The sequence below is a fragment of the Lutra lutra genome, chromosome 7 (genome assembly GCF_902655055.1).
Source record: "Lutra lutra chromosome 7, mLutLut1.2, whole genome shotgun sequence".
Lineage (NCBI taxonomy): Eukaryota > Metazoa > Chordata > Mammalia > Carnivora > Mustelidae > Lutra > Lutra lutra.
In genome coordinates, this window is record NC_062284.1 from 136970449 (window position 1) to 136993532 (window position 23084).

The 23084-nt window shown below is 56.9% G+C and overlaps 1 protein-coding gene across 2 annotated transcripts in view; it reads right to left on the reverse strand.

Moving 5' to 3' along the window:
• Positions 1 to 3063: 3063 nt before the first annotated feature.
• PRIMA1 (proline rich membrane anchor 1) overlaps positions 3064 to 23084 on the reverse strand; it is a 59229-nt gene continuing 39208 nt past the window's right edge. Inside the window, exons 4-5 of one of the 2 annotated variants that reach the window (XM_047738640.1) lie at positions 19445 to 19574; positions 3064 to 6262 (exon numbers count right to left, since the gene is read on the reverse strand). In XM_047738640.1, coding sequence (XP_047594596.1) covers positions 6160 to 6262; positions 19445 to 19574 — 233 coding nt within the window. In that variant the 3' untranslated portion in view covers positions 3064 to 6159. Of the gene's footprint in view, positions 6263 to 9451; positions 9969 to 19444; positions 19575 to 23084 lie in introns of those variants that run through there. The other variant, XM_047738641.1, reaches the window with a different exon arrangement.

Below are 23084 nucleotides of genomic sequence, written 5' to 3' on the forward strand. Positions count from 1 at the left end.
AGGAAAGGACCTGTGAGGACACTTGCTGGGAGAAATAGGGGTGTGGCATGGGGGCGGGAAGCCAGGGACTTGTGTCAAGGGAATGACTCTGAATGACCAACCTTGACAGCCAAGGCAATAGTGACAGTGCCCAAAAGGCAGCTGGAATGACGGGAACAAGCTTAGGGGTGCAGGATTCTGCTTCTGGTTCCCACCCTTGGAGAAGCCATTCCAGGAAGACCCTCTTGGTGCCTGATGGCCACCCATAGACAGAAGGATGATCTGGTGATGCTGGGGCCACTCCAGTCCCTTCCATGTGCACATCCTAGGGAGGTAGCCAGCCAGGACGTATCATGCCCATTTTCTAGGAGTGAAAACCAAGGCTCTCACAGGGGAAGGCACTTACCAGAAGTCACATAGGAACTGACTCATGTCAGATCTATCCATCCTTGTCTCTGGCTCCCAGGGGCAGGAGAGACTGAGTGTCCTTTTTGCTTCCCACAGGCTCGGAAAATCATTGGGTGTAAATCAAGATGGAAAGGACCATTTGAAATTTGAGGGCCTGCCTGGGTTGGAAAGGCCTAGAACTTGTAGCCACAGAGAACTGGATTTGAATATCAGCTCTGCCCCAGACAGCTTTTTTGACCCTTGGTAAGTCACTTAACCTGTCTGAACCTCAGTTTACTTACCTGTAAAATGGGGACAACCTACATGCCTTGCAGGCTTGCAGGGCGAGTAAAAAGAGGTAATGCATCTGAAGTGCCGAGTAGGTGGCCTGGGGTGTCCCTCGGTCTCTGCACTGGGGTCACTGTGCGCGTGCACATCTCGGGTCCATCCCTACCACCAAAATGCTTCTGTGAGGCAGGGCCCCATCTTGTTTCTCTGAGTCAGCATGGTCAACCCCTAGGGTCTGAGTGGACACAGGCTCTCCGGGGGCTCGAGGGTTCAGACAGCAGAGCAGAAACCAACCAGAAGTCTCCGTAGAAGCGAGTAGGAGCTACACGTGCAGGGCTGGGGGCACCGAGCCAGGCGAAGCCACCCGGCTCTGTGCACGTGTGGCTGTGTTCCATGTGTTCTAGAAGGAGGCAGCTTCTGAGAGATAGCAGGGGAGACGTGGCCACATAGGAACAGGACGAGTGGTGTGTGCAGCCCTGGCCGGGTGGCTGTGTTGGTGCCAGGGACGGACAGCCTGCTGCAGACCGATGTCAAAGAATTTGTCTGGAACTTTCCTTGGGGCTGATGTTGGCGCTGGTGCCCGGGCAGGGGAAGGGGGCGGCGGGGGAGGTGAGTGGTCCAGGGGGGCGGGTCACGAGCTAGGCCACCACTTGGGACCGAGCGCAGCTAATTAACCCTCCTTACAGGACTGTGTTCTAGATGTTTCTCCTTGCACGGTGCAGGGAGGAAAGGAGAAGGAGCCTTTCCTCCACCCCAGGGCGGGGGCAGTGAACAGGGACACAGCAGATCCCACTGACTCGGTGGCAGCAGCAGGACACAGAGCGGGAGGAGGTGGGAGGCTGGCAGGGGGCTGGACTGGATACCAGAGCCGGGACAAGCAGCCAGAAGCCCCACAGATTCGAGCTGGTCTGGGAGGTGGCCCCCAGCAGGGGTTGGTGCTGCTCCCCAGGGTCCTGTACTTGCCCTTCCCCTCGCCCCTGGGCAGGCGGGCTCTGTTCTGTCCCCAGGCTGCCTCTGGGGCTCAGGGCCTGGCCTGCGGCTCCCCTGTCTCGTGCCCTGGGGGCCTTGGCCTTACTGCAGCTGCTGCAGCCAGGCTGGAGCACACATGAGTATGCCCAGGGGCTGAGGTGTCCCTCTCAGAGGGGACCCGTGCGGGTGGCCGCTGGGCAGAGGGTTTCTCCAGGCTGATGGCAGCCTTTTCTGAATGACAGCAGTGACAGTAGGCGCCTTCGTGGCCACCACCAGCTGTGTGCCAGGACCTGTGTTAAGTTTCGGCAAATGGCAGTTCAGGGAATCCCAGGCTGGGGGGGGCACTCCAGGGGCACTCCGGGGTCTCCGATGGTGCTTCCGTGGCTCCCCTCTGCGGCCCTGTCCCCGGAGCCCTGCCCTCAGCCGACCACCCTCCGGGCTGGGGTCAGGGTGGGGAGACCTCTGGCCCCCAGCTCTGGGCACACAGGGTCCTCCCGGTTGCTGCCACTGAGATAAGGCTGAAACCTGGAAAGCCCGGGGAAGGGGGATGGGGCCCACACTACCTCCACCAAGGGGAATGGCCTGGGTAGGGGTCCGCCTCAGTGGCTGGTGGCTAGAGACGCCTGTCTGGGCTCAGACTCCTGACCCACCCACCCCCTGATGTCTGCGCGCCCTTGGCTGTCACGCTCCACTCCAGCCCGTCTCTTTACCCATCCACGGGGTCACCGCCGCTGCAGGGACAATGCTTTCTCCGTTGCTTCGGGCCCATCAGAGGTGCTGGGAAGAAGGGGTTGCTTTCGGCGTGGCTGGAAAAGGGGACTGGCAGCCCCAGGGGCAGCTCACACTCCGTCAGGTCATCAGGAGGTCCGGGGAGTAGGGGAGCCTGGGGCCGGCCTGCGTTCTGTGGGCTCCTCTGCTTGGAGGCACAGGGCGGGCCCCACCACGGTGCTCCCAGCCACTGGTCAGGTGAGGGGGAGCTGCCGACCAACTCTGGGGCTGGGGTGCTGAAGTCTGGACCCAGGGAAGGACCGAGTAGGAGGCTGCAGGCCTGACCCATCTCCCCTCCGGCGCAGCCCGCCGGTTCTGGCCCCTGTGACTCTCGTGAGCCCTCGGCAAGTTAGGGTAACTGGCCTGTCCTGTCTGCCTGGCACCCTGGGCTAACTGGTCACCCTCTTGCCAACTGAGTCAAGGATCAAGATGGCTTCCTGGGGGGGGGAGGAGGGGCTAATTGGTACCCTAGAGTCCCCATCAGTGCCGGCTTTGGGGTATTCTGATAAAACCATATAGAAATAAGGCCAGCAAGTCCCCGAGCCCAGCCCTGGGTTTATAGCAGAACATCAAGAAAAGGGCACAGCCCCCCCACTCAGCCCGCTCTCTCCTTCCCACGCCCCCCACCCCCCCGCCACAGAAGACAGCAGACAGTCCTCTTTATAAGTACGTTTTTACTGAAAATAAAAAAGGCATGGTACTTTCTTCCTTGTAAAGAGCATCCAGCCTGCCTCTCCACCCCGGCACCGCCGGTCCTGCTCCTGAGGTGGTCTCCGCACAAAATCCACAGGAGCGGCTCGCTGGTGGACAAGACGGCCCGGACTTCATGCTTGTCCACGGAGACAGAGCTCCTGCGGACGAGAGCCCTGTTGCTGTGGGCCCTGGGCACACGTCAGGAAGGCAGATCTCAGGGAATGCACATTCATGCGTTAGAGAGCGCGCACACCTGGGCTGTTGGAATCAGACTTTGTACAGATTCGCAGAGTACAGTGATTTTATATAGCTAGAGATCTCTTTAAATATATATATATATATATAACGATATATAATATATATGTCTATATTTTTACAGCTATTAGTCTTCCTTCCAAAACTTGCTTTAGAAGCTTCTAAGGAACACCTAAAAACTCTGGGAGATCCTGTAGGCCGTTCTAAGTTGGGCTCGACTAAGAGACAGTTAAAAAATATCTATTTGAGAAAAGGCAGAAAAGAAATGTGCATTTCATTCTCGACCTCAAAGTTTGGGCTAGTCTGAGGATTGGTCTGTGTTAACGGACTGCAGATACATTCCTTAAATGAAAGTTCTGAGCTCAAATACCAGGCCGTGTGGTTGTTTTTCTTTTTTTTTTTTTTCCTGTCACTTAAGCCAAAACTCCGGTGAGGTTCCCTTGCTGCCGCGTGTGAGAGTTCCCAAATGGTCACTTCTAGGTTTGGTGGGTTGACTTCCATGTTGATTCTTTTTTAAGAACTAGGTCTGTTCTTCTCTTGGTTTTCACTAACTGAGGGAGGAGAGACTTTACAAATGCGATTTGGGGGAATTTATGCACAAATGTTAGCTCTTCCCAGAGCTCCGCTCGTGTCCCCCAGGAAGGGGACACTGGCCGCAGGGCACCATGGGTAGTTGTCAAGCTTCCTCATGGGGGGGCCTTGCCAGGGGCTGAAGGATTTGGCTAGTTGTAAAACCTCCTAGGTTGAAGTCAGGTCAGGAAAGGTGGGACAAGTGGGATTGTGCAAAGCGGGCCTATGCCCTGCCTCCCTGATGTCTCTCCAAGCTGGCCGTCCACCCCTCCATGGCCCCTTAGCTGGGATTTTCCCCTCTGACAGAGGGGGCCGTCCCATCCCCTCTGAGTCCAGGGTGGCACATGCTGGCGGCGGGGGTCCTCCCTGGGTATCTGCTCTGGGCATAAGCTGGGGACTAAGCGGGAGGCTGGAGACCGTGAGGGAAAGCGCCCCCCACACCCTCTGGGCTCTTGTCACCAGCTCTGCATCCCTTGTGGGAGTGGGAGGCATGGGCAGAGAGGACTGCCCAGCGCCCACCAGCTGGGGGCACTGACCACGGCCACTGGCGGTAGGGTGCCATGCTCACGCAGGCAGGGGTAGCCAAACCCAAACCCAAACGCAAAACAGGTCCTCACACCGAAGGAAACTGAAAAGAACGAACCCTTTCTGGGAGGGCCTGGGCCTGTCCCTGCTGACCTGGGGGGGAGGACCCGGGTTAGGGTCCCAGCAAACTCACTTTCTCCTCTCTACCCTCCAAAACACAATGGACCACAGACCACTCCATGGGCACAGGAGCTCCAGGACCATGGAGTTCCAAGGTTCAGCCTGAACGGGGACTTGTTTTCTGTGAGGCTTACCTGGATAGGAAATTCTCACTGTGGCCCAAACACCCTCCAGGGAATTATGGCTTGATGGTCTGGAAGGTGGAGAGGGTCTACTGAGCTAAGTCCCTATGCAGAGAGAGGAGGACCATGACATGTGTCCAGTTCTGCGCAACTGTGTGGGACGTGAGGGAACCACGGGGTCGGGAGTGTTCTCCCAGTCCGCCAGGGGAGACCGAGCCACAGGCCACTGTCTCCACGGGGTTAGTCGTGTGCCCACAGGCCCCGTGGTCACCCGGGACACAGGCGGGTGGACCAGGATTACCAGGCCCAGAGGATCGTCTCCTTCCATCCTCTTTCTTCCCTTCATCCACCAACCCCTCCGGAGGCTTCAGCATGTTTTAAACACAAGACCTTGGGAAGAGACATTCAAAGGGGAGCACTGGGAGGACACCACCTCCCTGTGGGTGAGGGGGGCCGGAGGCTCTTGGGAGAGGGTCTGTACCTGGTCAGGGCCTTTGGGGTGTGGGGGAGGTGGTGGTTGTCAGAGGACCCAGAGCCAGGTCAGGGCAGCCTAGCCCGGAGTGCCCACAGGGGCTTGGCACAGTGGCGGCCTCCGCCGGATGAGGGCGGGGCCTGGCTCACACGCGGCAGGTGCTATGAGGCTCAGCTGCGGGGATGAGTCTGAGGACGGGCGGAGGGGCCTCTGTCCTTCCTGGCTCCTTGGCCTGGTGCCCAGTGAGCTGCTTTGCCCCTGAAAGGTCAGACACTAAAAGAACTCCTCTGTCTGCTGCCAGGAGGGGCCTCTGCTGGCCGGGCTCACAGCCCTCCACGGCAGGGGGGCAGGGGTCCCAAGCCAGGGGCCCTGGATGTGGGTGCAAAGGGGAGGAAGGAGGCAGGCCCTGAAGACTGAAGAGAGTGGCAGATGCGGCAACAGACAGATGTGTGGGAAGCACCTTTGGAAGGGGACGTCTCGTGGCTCTGCCGATGGCTTCTGTCGGGATGCACGGTGAATGAAGTGGACGGGCTTGCTGGGGAGGAGGAGAGGTTTTCTGGCAGGGGAGTGGCCCCAGATCACCTTTCTCTTGGCCCAAGCAGGATGCCTCCCTGGCCCAGCACAGACAGACAGACAGACAGACTCCCCCTGCCTTTGTCAGAGCACAGCCGGGAGACAGGAAATCAAAGACAAGACAGGGAGGAGATGTGCAGGGCCTGGGGTGTGGGGCTGTCCCCAGGAGCTGCGTACAGGGGATCCTGGCTCAGCCCGGTGTCTGCGCTGCCTTGCTCGTGAGGTAACCGGGGTCAAGGCTGGGAAGAGGATGGTTTCTCCTTTGGAAGTCCTGGACAAGCCTAGCGTCAGCTCAGGTCCACTTGCTTTCCCGGGTCCACTAATGCCACCAGCGCCACCAATGTGCCCCTCTGGCCAGCGGGTCCGAGGTCTGCAGACTCACACCACGGCGCTGTTCACGTCCACCCCTTTGCTGCTCTGCGAGGAGGTCATGGGATACTCAGCAACACTGGTGCCATTCTCCTCTTTTCTCAGTGGTTTCCTGGGAGGGGAGGTAGGGACAGGCATGAATGACAAGTGACTGGGGCGGGGGAACCATGTCCTTCCAGGGGGCCCACGAGGCTCTGATCTGGGTTAGCATCCTTGGGCTGCGGGTCCTGGTGGGGGCCAATCAGAAGCTGGAGGTGGTCTCAGCAAAGGTGACCACATCACAAGTCACGCACACCAGGGCACAGCAGAGAGGGAAACGGGCACTTTTAATAAGAAAGCAGGAACAACAGGTGTGAATTGGGACTGTTCCGGACAAATGAGAATGGAGAATGTACAGTCAGCCTAGTAGGACATTACTAGGCTTTGATCGATCTCTTTGATTATGAGCAAGCAGATGTGAAGATGAACATTTGGGGGTGCAGAGTGAAAAGAGGAGAGGGGCCAGAGGTTGGATTTTGCAGCCTGGCCTCTATGTGGTCAGAGGAACGTGGAAAACGTGATGAAGAGGAGGATGGTGGTGAAGGTGAGGCTGGTGGTAGTGATGGGGGGTTGAGGTGGCGGGAATAGTAATGTGAGTGGAGTTGGTGGTCGAAGTGGTGATGGTGGTGGTTATGGTGGAGTGGGTGGTGGAGGTGATGGTGAGGGGGATGGCGGTGGTTGAGTTGGTGGTGTTTTTGGTAATGAAGGTGGTGACAATGGTGGTGGTTACGGTTGTGTTGGTGGTGGTGGTGATGGTAAAGAAGGTGTTGACAATGGTGGTCGTGTTGGTTGGTGGTTGTGGTAATAATGGTGGTGACGATGGTGGTGGTTACGGTTGTGTTGGTGGGTGGTTATGGTAATGGCGATGGCGATGCTGCTGATGTTGTCAGGAGTCCTGGTGATGGCAGTGGTGGTGATGGTGGTTGTGTTGATGGTGACAGAGGTGGTGGCAGTGAATGGCTAAAGTAAATGAGCGCACACTAGTGCTTCTCAAACACTTCACATTGGGCCCCTTGAAGCTCATTCCAGAGGCTGTCTAACCCCTAGAGCCTGTTCTCTTAACTGTACATGGCTCAGGAAGGCTGGGAGGGAGGCTTTGAGAAGGCTCTTGCTTGCACGCGGGGTTCCGCAGTGGCGGTCCTACTCTCTGGTCTGGCTCCAAGCCCACCTGCTCTCCGGCCTGGTTCAGGAGGGCCCCAGTCCCCGGCGCTAGGCCTGCTGGCTTCAGCCTCCCGATCTCGGCCACGCAGGCCATTGGAGCCCAAACCCATGTTGCAATATTGCTGTCTCCTGGGGGACTCTGAGGCCCACGGGGTTGTAAGCTCAGTCACCTCCTGTGTCCCCACGACCGCTGGGGCTGAGCCTGATCTAGACTTTGATGTATGTTGTCTAAATTGAACGTCCCTGGCCATCTTTGAAAGCCTGGCGATTGGTTGCTTCGGCCTTCTCAAACGTCCCTAGAGCCTCCCCAAACCCAGGCTGTGGAGGACAGGTACTTGGTGACCAGCTGGGTGCCTGTGGGATGAAGTCTTGGGTGAATTAGTTTAGGGGAGGCAGGGTAAAGGGAGGTTATCAGTAGTGCCATGGGTGTGATTATCAGGCCTGCTCAGAGGCGAAACCCCAAGATCACATCTATGACCTGTTCCCTATTGTCTTGCAGGAGAGTTAGCTCACAAAATCCAGAGAGAAACCCAAAGCACACTCACTCCGGGTGTCAGGCTTAGCCATGGTGGCTTCTAGAAATGTGAGCTACAAACCAGCACTTCTTCCTGGGGCCCATCGCCCTTTGTGCAAATCACTCTTGGTTACAGACTTTCTTGTCCCTTCTCATAGTGGTCCCCAGAAAGAGCTAGGCCTGGGGTTAAGGGTTTCATTTCATGGGGACACTGATGCTTAAGGAGAGCTGTGACTTGCCCAAGGATCCCCAGCTGTCAGGGCCTGGACCACCACCTGCTCCTACCATATCCTGGTCCAGACATCTTCCCATTAAGTCAGTATTCCCAGCAGGCGTTGTCCCCCAACATAGTGGGGCTCCCATCAGCTCGGGAAGGCCATCCTCTACCTTCCTCCTGGAGCACTCCAAAAATTCTCAAGAGTCCTCCAAGAGTTCTCATTTTGCTTGAACCCAGTGCATCCCGAGAACCCCATTAATGGAGGCGCTCAGGGACACTTTCCAGAACCCCCAGGTTTGTAGGGGTCCGACAGTTGCCTTGATTGTGATGGGCTTGTGGAAATGACAGTCTCTGTCCCTGGGCCTGTTTCTCCTCGGTCTTCTTCCTCTCTCCCCTGGGCCACCACCCACCCCTTTCCAGGGGCTTCGAGCCGCTCTGACTTTGCTGGGTGGGCTTCGTTCCCAACTCTGAGTTTGCATGGCCTGGGAAACTGGGCTGGATGTGCATTTCTATTTGTCATCCATCTACAAAGGGGAGGACGGACATCAGAATCAGGATTCCAGGAAATAGGGACAGACAAAAATCTCGGAGCCCAAACCCACACTGCTCTTCTCCCCAGTAAATGATCAATCTTGGGCTTGGTCTAAAAAGTCAACCAGAGCAGGTCCGGCTCAGGGGTGATGAGGCTGAAGGGTTTTCCAGAGTGGATGGAGAAATGAATGGAGAGATGAAGAAATGGAAATGGGCAAGGCATGGAGGGTACAGAGTTTCCACTTGTTTCGGATGAGGGTAGGAAATCAGCAGGATTTCTTCCGTCAGGAGAAGAGGTGGAATTTCTAAAGCCAGGCTGCTGGCTAGGAGACCTCTTTGTGTCCCCCAGAGCCTTGGAGGAAAAGGTTGGCAGAGAGGGCCTGGCAGGAAGCCAACCTGGCTGGAGGGACACTGAGGACAAGGCAAGGAGACAGCCCCACAGTCTTCTCAACGGCCCCGGCCACTTCCCAGGCAGGAAAGGACAAAGGGGGTCTGGGCACGGGCTTCACCCAGCGAAGTGGCACCTGTGACTGCCGCAGCATCCTTCCCCCTCCCCCACCCCAGGAGCATTCCAAGAGTCTGGGCACTGCAAGGGTGTGTGTGGGGGGGGGTTTGGGGGTCACTGTCCCAAGGAGTCTCCTGAGAAATGGACCTGGTCTGTTCCCCTCCTCCACCAGCGCAGAGCCCTCAACCACTGTACCCTCTGGGCCGCTGCCCCAGCCCACTCCCAAAGCCCTTCTGTGATGCACAGAAGCCCAGTGGAATCTGGGGTTTTAGCTACAGCAGGAGATGGCTCTGCCTTGCCCCCTTCCCGCACCGTCCTTCCTCTAGCAGGGGACTTCAGGGTGACGCTGCCCCAGCGCCGGGATATCCTAGCTCAGTAAACCCAGGCCCACCACTTCCAGCTGTATGATCTTGGACAAGCCACTTAACCCCTCTCTGCCTCAGTTTCCTGGTCTACAAAATGGGTACAAGAATGGTGTCCATTTCATAGGCTTGTGGGGAGGATGAAATACGTTAATGTGGGTTAAGCACTTAGATGGGCACTTGGCATACAGTAAGGGCTCCATAAGTGTTTGTTAGCTCTTAGTACTGCTGTTGGAAAGCTGTCAGCAGGGAGCTGTCGCAGGTAGGGGGAGGGGATTAGCGGCAGCCAGTGCTCTCCAGTCGGCACAGACCTCCTACCTAATGGGTGCCCTGTGGGGCTCCGGAAATGCCAGAGAGGCTCACTACAACCCAGCCTGGGTCTGCGGCGCCGTGAGCCAGCCAGGGCTGGTCCTGCTAAGCCAAAGAAGGCCATCTGCACCCTGGTGCAGGAAGGGATGGCCACAGATGATGCCCTACAAGGCCTGGTTCCTAAAACCAAGAGAAAGGGGAGTAAGCTTTTCCTTGGCCATGCCCAGGATTCCTGCCTGGCAGAGGGAGGGTCCTCCACTCTGAGACCCCTTCCTCCCCTTGCCCTGGGCCGGGCAGCAGCAGGCCCTGGGCACCGCCATGAGCCATGGCCTCTGCAGAAGACGCGACCGCCAGCACAGCCGGCCTGGGCAGGGAGGCCGGGGACCCAGGTGCCCCTCCCGGGTCCTGCTGACAGTGATATGACACGTCCCACCACCAGCCAGTTGCTCCTGCTGGAGGAGCTGGGGACAAACACAGCTTGCAGGAGCCCGACAACGGAGGGCTGCCAGCTCGCTCCTTGTCTCATGCACCCCGCGGAAGCGTCTGTTTTCCACGAGGTTTAGCGGTCTCTGACTCCCTCTTCTGAAGGCATCCATCCTCCCCTGCACGGACCCCTGAAGCACACACTCAGACGAACCCACCCCACCTGCATACACACCCCGACCCTACACACATACATACACATACGAGAATGCCTGGACACTCATACCCACTCACACCCTTCACACACACACACCCCCTTCTACGACGAGATGCCTTGTCGCCCGCAGGCTTCTCCAAACCTGGGTCAAGAAGCCAGAGAAAGCCTTCGCGGGCCACCCAGGGTAGTTGCTGACCATAAGAAGCAGCGGCCTCATTGCTAACCCAGCACATCTCCTCCCCTCCTCCCTTCCTCCCCTCCTCCGCTGTGTGAAGATGAGTCAGGCGGGCAGCTGACGGGCGTCCTCACCCTCCGACCGAGCCCCGGGTTGGGCCACCTCCCCGGGGCTTCCTTGATGAACCATGTCTGGCTGAGCGAGCCGAAGGCAGGTGACGATGAGGCTCACGGGCTGGTGCTCGCCCCCGGGACCCAGCCAGGAGGGCTGGGCATTTGGTTCTCACTCCAAGGACGGTGCGGAGCCATCCGAGGACTCCTTAAATCGAGATCTCCTGCCTTACCCCTTGTCCGGTCCCACAACCTCCAGCCAGCAAGTCTACAGAGATGAATTCAGGGAGGGATGGAGCTTCCTGGAGACAAAAGGGCCCCGAAAAGCAGGGACCCCTCTGGCTCTCCCATCCACGGGCGCCGAGCGTGCCCTGTCTGCCTGCCTTTCTGGCCATGACTGGCCTACAGCGCCACATGTCCCCCTCTTGCCCACCCACCCCCGCCGTACAAAGCTGCTAACCCCTGCTGCCTGCTTCCCACCATCAGGACCTCGATCTCCATAAAAGCAGGTGGGTCTCCTGTTGGTGGCAGGGCGAAGGGGCATAAATGAGCCCAAATGAGCATCTCGGCCCCAGGCAGATGGGGACACAAGGGGCCCTTGCCCCTTCCGGGCCCCATCTCTTCTCCTCGGAGGGCAGACTGTGCAAGTGATAAGGACGAGAGATACCATTGCCTGCGGGACTCCAGAGAAGCCTGGGTGTTGACCCCACCACTGGGGAAAAGCAAGCCCTGGGCCACCTGGAGGGTGACAGTGGGCCCCGGAGGAAAGACCACCAGCTCCGGAGTTGGAAGACTGAATCTTGGTCCTGCAACAAAGCCCAAGACTCCACTGCCCGAATCCAGCCGAGGTCCTGAAGGAGGTAAGATGGTCTTGGAGCGGTCACGGTCACATATCTGTGTGCAGCACTCGGCGGAGGTGGTCCCTCCTCGAAGCACACGAGCTTTGACTCAACTCACAGTATAGTCAGACATGGTGCTCTTGATGGCCAGCCGGAGAGGCTGAATTTGGCGCCTGGGGGATGCTGTCGTTACAGGAATGTACAGGGGCAGCAGGGAGCAGTGACAGATGGGAACGGCTGGGACTCCAGTGTCCAGTCACTGCCGTGGGCCCTGCCGGCCCAAGAGATTTTGGCAGAGAGAGCTCCGGTCTCAGGACCCCCGGGGTCCGACGTGCCTTCAAGGTGAATGTCTCATTTCCGGAAGTTCATGCGAGATGTGGCTGGATGAGAATGTTCCACTCCTGTCCCCAGTCCCTGGGCCCTGCCTAGTCTTGTCTTCCTCCTGCCCCGCTCTGATGCTGACTGTGCAGGCCTGCAGGGGCCAGGGGGAGAGGGCCGGGCCGGTGGTGTGTGCACTGCGGCCGGGGAGGAAGGAGAGGCAGCAGATGGCAAGGGTGGGGGGAAGAACTGCCTGAGTATGTCAGGCCCGGGGGTGGGAGGCAGGTCACTCGGGGCATGGGGAGGGGGCGCTGAGTCACTGCACACACACGCCAGCCCCCAGCCAGAGGACAGCAAGAAGGCAAAAGGCACTACTGGGGCTTGGAGGGAGGGGAGCAGAGCTGGCAGAGCGGGGAGGAAGCCTAAACTGGTGGAGGGGAGGGGCCAAGCATTTAAAACCGGGGCCTGCTGTCTCCTGGTAAAGCAGATTCTACCTCCCTCACCCAGGCAGAGAGAAAAAAACGGAGTCCACTGAAATTCTCCATAGCGTTTGCTAATCTAAAAGGTAGGATCTGGGGACCCCAGGGTGGCTCAGTCAGTTAAGCATCCAACTCCTGATTTCAGCTCAGATCATGATCTTAGGGCTGGGTAATCACCCCCCGCCCAACTCCGTGCTCAGTGGGGAGTCTGCTTAGGATTTTCTCTCCTTCTGCCCCTCCCCTCCGCCCCAGCCTGTGCTCTCTCTTAAATAAATAAATAAATAGATAGAAGGAAGAATCTGGCAAGTCTGTGTCAACAAGCCTCTGTTCAAGCCACAGAAGGTCATGGAAGAGTGACTACGCACCACAGGGGAGCGAGATGAGGGAGACAAGACGACAGCTCCCTGCTCTGATGTGTGTGCAAGTGTACACGTGCTTGTGCACAAGGTCCTCACACACATGCGGGGGCGTATGCAGGCATAAACACCAACACTAACATGCCCAGAGCAGAAAGCAGAAACGTAAATCGGAAAGCTCCAGCCGCAGGGCGGGGGCAGGGAAGAAGGATCTAGAACGGGCTGCGATGCTGTCAGAGGAGGTGGCGTCCGAGTTGGGCCCTGAGTGAGGAGCAGGAAGGGCTGAGCTGGGAGAGGAACGGCAGCAGTGTGTGGCTCGAGGGAGCTCCCTGCGAGCTCGAGGAGCACCGAGGGGGGCTGGGACCTCAGCCATTCCTATGGGGTCTGACTCATTCTGGCTCAGACCCCATAGGAAACTCGCTTCCCTGACTCCTTGGACCTCCAGGCAGACCTGGCACCTCGGGATGGATCACCTGAGGTAGCAGTGCCCAGGGAGAGGAGGTGTTGCTGACTCCAGGGCAGCAAGCACATGGCCGCACACGAGGGGACTAGGCTGCAGACAGTCCGCTGTTGTGCTAAGGTAGCCGCTCGTCACGACCCCCACCTGGGAGGCCGCTGTGGACAGGGGAGGGGGACAGGGACGGGGCAATGTTCTATGCATCTGCGGGCCGGGGGAGGCTGCTGAGCCTCTCTTCTTGGAAAGTCAACAGATAAGGTGCAAAACGGGAAGAAAACCCTCAGTCATACACACATCGCTCAGAGCATGGAGAGAAAGAGCAGAGCAGCTGACACCCAGAAGCCCTTGTCTCCCAAGAATGTGGCTGCAGGGAGAGAGGGGGACAGCCGGGGGACTACTGTCTTTCTTAACGGGTTTGTAGCACGTTTGATGTCTTGAACCACGTGTGTGTATTACCTCGATAAAAATTTTAAAAGGTGGTTGTGGATGTAGGAAGCCCTAACCCTTCTTTCCAACCATAAAGCCGCGTCAGGAGGCAGGCACGGCACTCCTGACTCTTGGGGTGCGGGAGCACCCCCTCTTCCTAGCTCTCCTCTTTCCTCCAGTTCTCTCAGATTTTTGCCTCCCTTCGTAGCACTCAGGTTTTAAAAGCACCTTATTTATTTATTTATTTGCGTAGCAGCTATTTTTAAAAAAAGATTTTACTTATTTTGAGAGAGAGAGTAAGAGAGGGCCTGAGCCGGGGCGGGGGGGGGGGGGACTGGAGGGAGAGAAGCGGACTCCCCGCTCAGCCAGGAGTGGGATGCAGGGCTTGATCCAAAGACCCCGGAATCGGGACCTGACCCGAAGGCAGACGCCTACCGGACTGAGCCACCCAGATAGGTGCGCACGCGTGTGTGTGTGTGTGTGTGTGTGTGTGTTATTTAATCCACGTACCCCACTAGGGAAGGGGTGAGGTCCTCTCCTGTGTGTCTCTATATCCCTCGCACCTAGTCTAGTCCGCAGCATACAGTAGGCGCTCCATACGTGTTTGAAGACCAAGCCGAGGAGTACCAAGGCCCGGCAACAGTGTGTGTGCCCAGGCACTCTCGGAACAGAGCTCATTCCCAGGAGCAGCACGCTTGCCCCCCGCCTGCAAGCAACGGTTTGCGGGATTGGCCACAGCCCATCTGCAGCCTCCTATCTCCTGTCCGCCAGTACCTTGTAAATCAGAGCGAGACGGCCATCAAGAGGCTTAATGGCAAATCGATGGCAGAAGGTGAAGGTCCATGCCACGCACCGATAGCGGGAGGAGGAGGAAAGGTGTTCTTGGTGCACCTGGGGTGCAGGGGTGACTCATGGCGGGGGGCCTGGTGGGGATGGGAGTCATCTCTCTGCAGCACAAGTGTTCTCTGCACGAACGAGGCGGCTGTCAGACAAGGTGCAAACATGCCCCAGGACAGAGTCCATGGGCCTGTGATCTTCCTCCTGCCGACCTGGCAGGGCTCTGAGGCTTGGACCTCCTCCCTGTGCCCCGGTGTTTTGTCTTGCTGACTCCCACCAATCACTGCTTGTTGGAGGTCTCCTCCCTGTCCCGGACCAACATCTTCTTTCCTTGTGTCTGCTTTCCATTATTTCCCCTGGGTTGTCCCTCTGGATACTCTTCTCCCGAGGGTGGTCTGTTCAACACCGACTGCTCTCCGCTACGAGGTGTGCGTCTCGAGGGCGGGGACTGTGCCCAAAGCACCTACGACGGGAGCCCCCAGCCAAGCACAGCCCCACTGCCTGGCCTAGACCTTGGCAAGCATTTCCATCAGCATTTATACCTCTGAGCAGTGAAATGTCCTACTGGCAGTCCCCTGGCCATCTAGGGATGGAAACAGAGGCTCAGGAGCTGGGCAGAGACTAAGAGGACCCTCGTTTTCCGGATAAGGAAACAGGGGAGGGCAGTGTCACTCACTGAGCTGGGAGGCAGCTGGGAACGGAGCTCAGAGGTCTGGACTCCCAGTCCCGGTTCTTGTAACAACTCCGGACTGTCTGAGGCCATGTGCGTGCCAGACCTGGGGACGGGGAGGAGGCCTGAGGGGAGGCACGAGGGTACAGAGCACCCAAAGGCTCTGGGGCTCCATCACCCTTGCAGCTGGGAATGAAGGAGCCTGAAGGGCACAATCCATTAAGCACCTGACTCCTGGTTTCAGCTCGGGTCATGATCTCGGGGTCTTGGGATCTAACCCCATGTCGGGCTCAATGCTCAGCTCAGAGTCTGCTTGGGACTCTCTCTCAAATAAACAAATAAATCTTAAAAAGAAAAAAAGAAGCTGCTCACAGCATGCTCACGGCAAGGAGGCCACTGAAGGGTGAGCTGTGTGGGTTCCCATGGCCGGGTACCCGGCAGAGTTTGGGGTCATTGGCAGGGGACCTGGGGGCCACTGCATGAGCTAGTCCCAGGGTGAGCAGCTCCCCTTCTGAGCCCCTTGGTCTGATTAACTCCCCTCCCCTTCCAAGAAACCTCTCAGGGCCCTGGGTCTGGGGGAGGTGCCCCTCCTTGGCCTCCTCGCTTTAGAGCACCCCCGACCCCCAGGGCACCACAATCACCCAGCTCAGAGCTGGGACTCTGGGTGCATTTGCTGACTCACAGGCTGCAGTTTGATTCACAGCTCTGTGAGGAGAAAGTGCTGGTTCGACCCCACCTCCCAAGGTCATGGCCAGTGAGAGCACCGCAGGGTACCTCTTCTGCACCTGCACCTGCCTCCTCCCGTTCCTGCAGAAGCCTGTGGACCCTGCAGCCTGCACCCCAGATGCCAAGCCAAGCTGGCGTCTCTGGAGCCACCTTGCTACCCCACTGGTTCTAGAACCATCCTCCCAGCAATCTGGCTCCCAAAGGCTGTGTTGGGGCCATTCACAAGAATCTCTCAGAAATCCTCCCCTAGGACTCCAGGCTGTGAGAGTTAAAAAAAAAGACCCGGGTTTATCACTGACTTTTCCTTTTAATGGTTTTATAGTGACATGAAATGCTTTTGTTTCCTGAGAGAAGAGGCATGTTTCAAATGAATTATTAACCAAAAAGAACTGGCCGTGAGCAAGAAATCCTCCATTGACTCTGGAGACAAATGCAGACAGACAGCTGGCTGGCAAGATGCTATCTCTTACCGCCCCTGGCAGAGGTCAGCCCGGGCAGCGGCAGGGGCCATCTGCTCCCCGACATAGCTCTAACTTGGGCTGCCCACTTCTCCCTCCACCGAGGGGTTAAGCCTCTCCCACACAGGCCTCCTTTCAGTCCAGTTCTGGGAGTGTTGACCTGTTTCTGCCTCCACTTGACCCTGAACGAGCCCCCTCCAGTCACTGTCTGTCCTTGTGGGCTGGGATGATGAGGGCTGGAGGGCTGGGTCTTCTTCCCCTGTCCCGGGGCCGGCGGCGGGCTGTGGCAGAGCGGACACCATGCTCAGTGTCCTCGTCTCTACGTCTGCCCCCGGCACCCACTACGTCCTCCCTCTGCCCTGTGCCCTGGGAGGCTGACGCCTACCACTGTGTGTCCTGGGCGCCCCTGTTCCTCAGGTTTGGTCAGTGAGAGGCACCCTCAGGAGACGAGGAAGGGTGGAGAGGGTGGGCTGTGTCTCCCCTACCTTTCCTGTTTGGGGGCTCATCTCCATCTGTTCCAACCACAGCTCCTGCTAAGCGGCCCCTCTTGAGTCTCAGGCTCCCCAGGCTCTCTAGTTCCTGTGGCACCATTTCCTCCCCTTGTCCTGGTCCTCAGGGCGCTGATGGCCCCCACTGCTACTGGTCCTGGAGTGCTTCACCCACCTTTATTCCCAGGACCAGCCCCAACTCCTGGAGGAAGCCCCGCCCACACCCCCTGGATGGGAGCCACGCCCACACCCAGGGAAAGAGCCCCGCCCACACTCCTGGAGGAAGCCCCGCCCACACCTCTGGAAAAGAGCTTCGCCCACACCCCTGGAAGGGATCCACTGAGCCATGGGGCCTGAGTTCTGTGTCTTTCCAGGCCATTGACAGACCCCGGAACCAAGAGCTCAGAGCCTGTGGAAGGGGACAGAGGGCAGACAGGAGGCCCCTAAGGCTGCTCTGAGGGGAGGTGAAGGTGCACCCCCACACGCCCTCCTGGGAGACCCCCAGCTCCGCTGAAACCAAGCCCACCACAGCCACAGTCAGCTAGTAAAGTGACTTAGCTCTCCTCTTGCCCTCCTGATGTTGGAACAGACAGCACGTTTCTTCAGAAGTTTGGGGCAGACAGGGAAGTGACCTGAGAATGCTGCCTGTCTCTGAGGGGAAGGCCAGTGGGAGGGGCGTCCTTGAGGGGACAGTGGCCCCCTCCCTGGCAGGGCTACTGGTGAGTCTTGGATGCTCTTCCTGGCAAACCTCCAGTAGCTCCCTTTGCCTTCCGAGTCCCAGCAAGCTGCTCACCTTGGTGGACCAAACCCCTCCCCCATCAGGCACACCCTCCAACCTCATCTCCCACAGTCCAGGAGCTTCCTGGTGTCCTGGCGCCTTTGCTCACACAGGTGCCTTGGTCTGGAAAGCCTCCCTGCTCTGCTTCTCAAAAGCCTCCTCCCACAGCAGCAGGCTCTCAGCTCAAATGCTCTATCATCTGGATCCAAGTTAGCCATGACTCTTCTGGGCACTGCCATAGGCTGCCAGCAAGCCTCCCATAGCCTCATCACCACCCGCCTTGTACTGTGGTCATGGTCATGTGCATATCTACCCCCCCACCGCCCTTCAGTCAGGTGAGCTGCCCACAGGCACAGTCTGGATCTTATCTGTCTCTGTCCTCAGAGAGCCCCGCACACAGTAGGTGCCCATGAACCGCCTGGGAATCTGGCTGGCTGTGTCCCTGGGGAGTCTCCCAATGCATCTACCTTGGTTTCCAAGGCCAGGCCTCCCCCTGAACTGCAGGGTCTGGAAGACTCGGGCCTTTCTGTCCCCGTCCTCCTATCTTCTAAGGAGCACAGCCACGCCCCAGGTACCCGGGCGCCCTTGAGGAAGGGCAGCCCGGAATAATGAGGTCTGTTCTTCGCTCAGTATGAGTGATACAGAGGCACGGTCAGGGCTGGGCTTTGGAGTCATGTTCAAATCTGGAGTCCACTGTTCCCTGGTTGTACCATCCTGGGCAGCTCCCTTCACCCCCTTTGAACGTGGTTCCTTGTCTGTAAAATGCAGCAGATTGGAAAAAGGTGTGACAAAGATGAACTAAGGGAATGTTAGGGGGCCCAGGAGCCCCCCCACCCCTCCCCCACTTGCTGGAGATACTGGGCCACAGCTCCTCCCTTGCGACTTGTCATGGTTTTTGGACATTATCTGGCAACTTGAGAGCAGGGGGTGGAAGGGGCTCTTGGCCAGGACGGAGATCCCCAGGGCTTGGCCGGTCCACCTGGAGCTGCTGTGCCTGGGCCCTGTCCTCCTCATGTCTTGCCATCTGGCCGGTCCCCCTCCGTGCCTCGTTGTCAGACTTTTAACCTGATATTTTACTCTTTCTGCTTTTGAATTATTCAAGTGAAATCACGTAGAACAATGAATCAAAAGGATAAAGTGAAATAGTTCAGATGTTACGAATGTTCTTAATAGACACCCCCTAACTTTGGGCCTCTGGGAAATTTCAAAACCTTTATTAGAAATATAATGAACAATGCCTAGGACCTTTAGGTGTTTTGCAACATTTTTGTTTGTCTTTTGACTCTATCTTCCCCCGAGTTCCGGGGAAGCTGGGGTGAGGGGGGCATTTTTTTGGAGGCCGGGCAGCCTGGAGGTCAGGGGACCTATGGGGGAGCTGCTATGCCATAATTCCTGTGGGGGGAGGAGGCGTTCACCCCACGGCCCATTCTACCAGACTCAGGGGCCCCAGATATAGCTTAAACCTCCTCAGACCCCAAAGGCAGCCATACTCGGCTGCAGACCCCAGCTCTACAAGGCGGGTGGTGACTGGTGATCATTTTTGAAAGGCAGAGTGAGTTGGTCCTTTTTTGTTTTGAACCGGTGTCTGCATTTAGGAGCCAAACCAATACGGCGCCTCTCTCCAGTGGCTCCATCCCCCACCCTGCAAGGATATGCGGACTCCCGGGTCCTAGGCGCCTGGAGTGAGGTCCCCAAGGCAGGGCCTGTTACTTCCAGGTGGGGTCACTATAGATAGATAGATAGATAGATAGATAGATAGATAGGCATTCACTATACATTTTTTTCTGCTTATTAAGTGCTTAACAATGTTCAAGGCTCGAAGAAACATGTAGGGGTGGACAGAGAGGCCCCCAGCCCAGGCAGAGCCCCCTCCAGGCTCAGAGCCCTGTGAGCACTCACCTTTTGATGGCTTTGTAGCAAATGATGACGAGCACAGTGAGAAACACCAGGGAAGCGCAACATACCGCGATGACGATGGCCAGCCCCGACCACCAGCTTTCCTCCGCGGGGCACGAGGTAGAGTTGGGGGCTGAAAGACAGTAACACGCTGAATCTCCCTGGGGTGGGAGGAGCAGGTGGCGGCTGCGTCAGAGGGGGACCGTTGTGGGTGACACGAAGGGTGTGGCCTCCCCCTCATCCGTCCTCCGCCTTTCCAGGATGAAGGCTCTGGGACCTGTCCCGCCGTCTCCACCCCCACGCCGGTGGCAGGTGACATCATGGCTGGCCCCCGGCCAGACACGTGCTCTGAGCAGGGGTGAAGCGCCGAGGCCCGGGCCATCCATCCTCCCTTGGCATGAGCTAACTGACAGCAGGGTCAGGTTTAATTTCCCATGAAAAATAACAGAACATCTCATTCTCTCAGTTGAGGCATTAAATCCACTTCTCCCAGGGTGGGGGTGGGGAGCAGGGCTCCCAGGGCGCACCGGGCAGGAGGAAGGAGAGAAAGTGTTGGAAGCCTATTCCTTCTAAGAGGCAGGCGCTGTCCCTTCTTGGATTTGGCCCACGCAGTGAGGACTGGCAGCTGCCTCTGTTTGCACGGGTGGCCAAAATCTGGAAAAGTCGTCACTGACAAAGCATCTGACCCTGGATGCCATTGGGCCTTTTGGTCATTACTCAATCCATGGAGTCTCTGGGGGGTGAACCTGTCCTCCCCCTGCTTCACTCTTCTGAGAAAAGCAGAGACATCACACAGCCTCATCCTAGAGGCTCTGAAAGGTCCAGACACAACTGGAAACAAGTGCCACGAATTGCAAAAGAAATTTGGGAGGTGGGAGGAAAGGGAAAAGGAAGAAGGGAGAAGCGGGAGGGAGGGAAAGGGAGAGGGGGCTGGTGAGGAATTGAGGGACAGATGGATGGACAGATAGACACCTACTAGCTCTGGGCACGTCTTCAAGACCAGGGATTGTATGTAAAGGATCCAAACCATGCCCCAGGCTCTGTGTGCACTGAATGACAGACACCTTCAGGGGCGCCACAACACGTGGGGAATAAATGAATGATTTCCCAAGGATACCACAGATGGCTTCATCTCCATCATCATTCTTGTCATGGACGTTGTTGTTGCCGTAATCATCGAGGTGTAAATCCCATAGGGGACTCTCACCCATCGGAAGTGTGTGGTCTGATCAGCTTTGACAAATGCGTCCACCTGCCTGAGCCACACCACTATCATGACATAGAATATTTCCATCACCCCAGAAACCGCACCCCCCGGGCCTCCTTCTAGTCAATCCCTGCCCACAGGCCACCACTACTCTGCTTTCTTTCTTTCTTTCTTTCTTTCTTTCTTTTTTTTTTTTATTGCGGAGTAGTATTCCCATCTGTGAATAAACCACAATTTGTTGTGGATTCCTAGGCTGTTTTCAGGTTTTGACTTTTGTGGCTAAAGCTGCTAGAAACAATTGCATACGTGGTATAGACATGTCTTCATGTTTTTCTTGGCTAAACATCTGGTAGTGGGCTCACTGGGCCCTAGGGGGTGTGTGCGGGTAACTTTATAAGGAGCTGCCATGCTTGTTTTCCCAAGTGCTTTTCCGCTTGCACATGCCTGCCGGGAATGAGGAAAGAGGAACCGGCAGGGCGTGTGGTTATGGGTTATGGAGTTGTTACCAGACTGTGGCATTGGCGCAAGCTGGGCAGGGAGATGCAGAAAGAACCATGGTGGGTTTTGCAAGGAACAGGTGCTAAAGCCCCGTTAACAAAGGCGAGGTCCCCAGATGTGGGGCTCAGCTCAGCACACAACCAAGCAGATTCAGAAATGCTTCCCGAGAGATGCCCAGGACAGGGATGTCACCAGCCACTCAGCCAGGGCAAGATCAGGCCTTTAGGAATCCCAACACTTGAGAAGATACGGAATAGGAAATTCAAAATAGGAACAAACTCTAAAACAAGGGAAAGGAGATTCAAGAGGATTCTCATTTTTGTCGTGATGAATTTCTTCAGGGTTTTGTTTTTGTGTGTGTGTGTGTGTGTGTGTGTGAAATATCAAACACAAACCTTTCTTTCCCCACCAAGAGAAGCCTGATTCCCTCCCTCTTCCCTGCCTAGTTACTCATTTTGGGGTGTCCCTGGCTTAGCCGAGTAAATCCAGGCCCCATCTTCCTTACAGTGATCACTGCAGGACAGTCTGAAATGCAACAGGGGTTGAATTCATGGGGTCTCAACCCCAAAAGGCTTGCCTCCTTGTTATCATTGCAAAGGGAAGTAATTTTGGTTTCTGTCGATTCTATCCCAGGCTCTAACACTTCTGGGCCAAGTCTCAAGGGGACCTTCACACCTGCCCACCAATGGCCCACAGGTGGCTGGGGCTCACATCACCAGTGTGTATCCTCAGCCGGGGGCAGTCACCCTCCAGAGGGCACTTGGAAATATGGGGTCGAGGGCTGTCTCTGGTTGCCACAGTAAGTAAGCCCAGGAGCTCCCGAAAACAACAGAGACCGGGATATTCATTCCTACAAGGTAGAATTGTCCCTCCAAAAATGCCACCAGCGCCTTTGTTGAGAAATCCCATCAACTGGAAACAGAAGGGTTGATTCTAACCCTCATCTGGAATCTGACACTCAATCTCCGAGCGCCTCTTGTGATGGTCTTTACATCCAATGGTAAGGAGGGGGATTTCCTTCCTGCTTGCAGTTTTCAGACACAACAGACACAGAAAGAGGGGAGTCTGATTTGAGAGGGTCCTTCTGCTTCGGGGCCCCGATACGATGCGGCAGTGCACTGCTCAGCACACGCATGTGGGAAGCTACTCAAGGCAGGAAGCTAATGCATATGAAAAGAGGGAGGAATCTTGTGGATCTAGTCCAGCATAAATCTTGGATTTTGCCAAGAAAACAGCTCTTGTTTGTGTTCAAAGAATGCACCCTTCTTTATCCTAGCTCTAGTCATTCTTTGTGCATTAGGAAGGATCAGGGACTGTTGGAGCTGGAGGAAGGCTAAGAAGTGTCATTTCAGAAAAAGGACAAGCAGGGACACTGGGGATCAAGAAACATCTTTCGCAGGGGCAGGGTTGGGACACCAAGCTCTTCCTGAACTTCCTTCCTATGGTGTGGCCAGTACTCCCTTGCAGACGTGATAGGCTTAGCACGTGAGCAGACCAATGGTGCATATCTGAGAAGGTAGCATCATCAAGGTGCTTATTCATTCCTTCATTCCTTCATTCGTTCGTTCGTTCCTGCATCCACCAGCCATTTACCGAGCCCCTGCATCCCTGGCACCATGCCGGGATCTGGGAGCGCAAAGGCGGATTTGCTAGAAACTGTGCCCTTACCAGGTCAGGAACCAGCTGCCCACGGCTCACTGCGGGGCTGGCCAGAACCTGGCTGACTTGCTCAAGGAGTCAGTGGGCTCCAACAGCCGAGACAGACGTTAGGATTTGCTAATGTGCAAGTGAAAGTCATTGCGGCTGAGGGGAGGAGGCCATTCGTGCTAAGGATCAAGGGGTAAGGCGATGTCTGCGAGAGGCAGGTGGTCACAGGGGGAAGCCTTAGGCAAGCAGGGTGGGAAGTCCCAGACTGGAGGCTGCTGGCGCTCCCCCTGC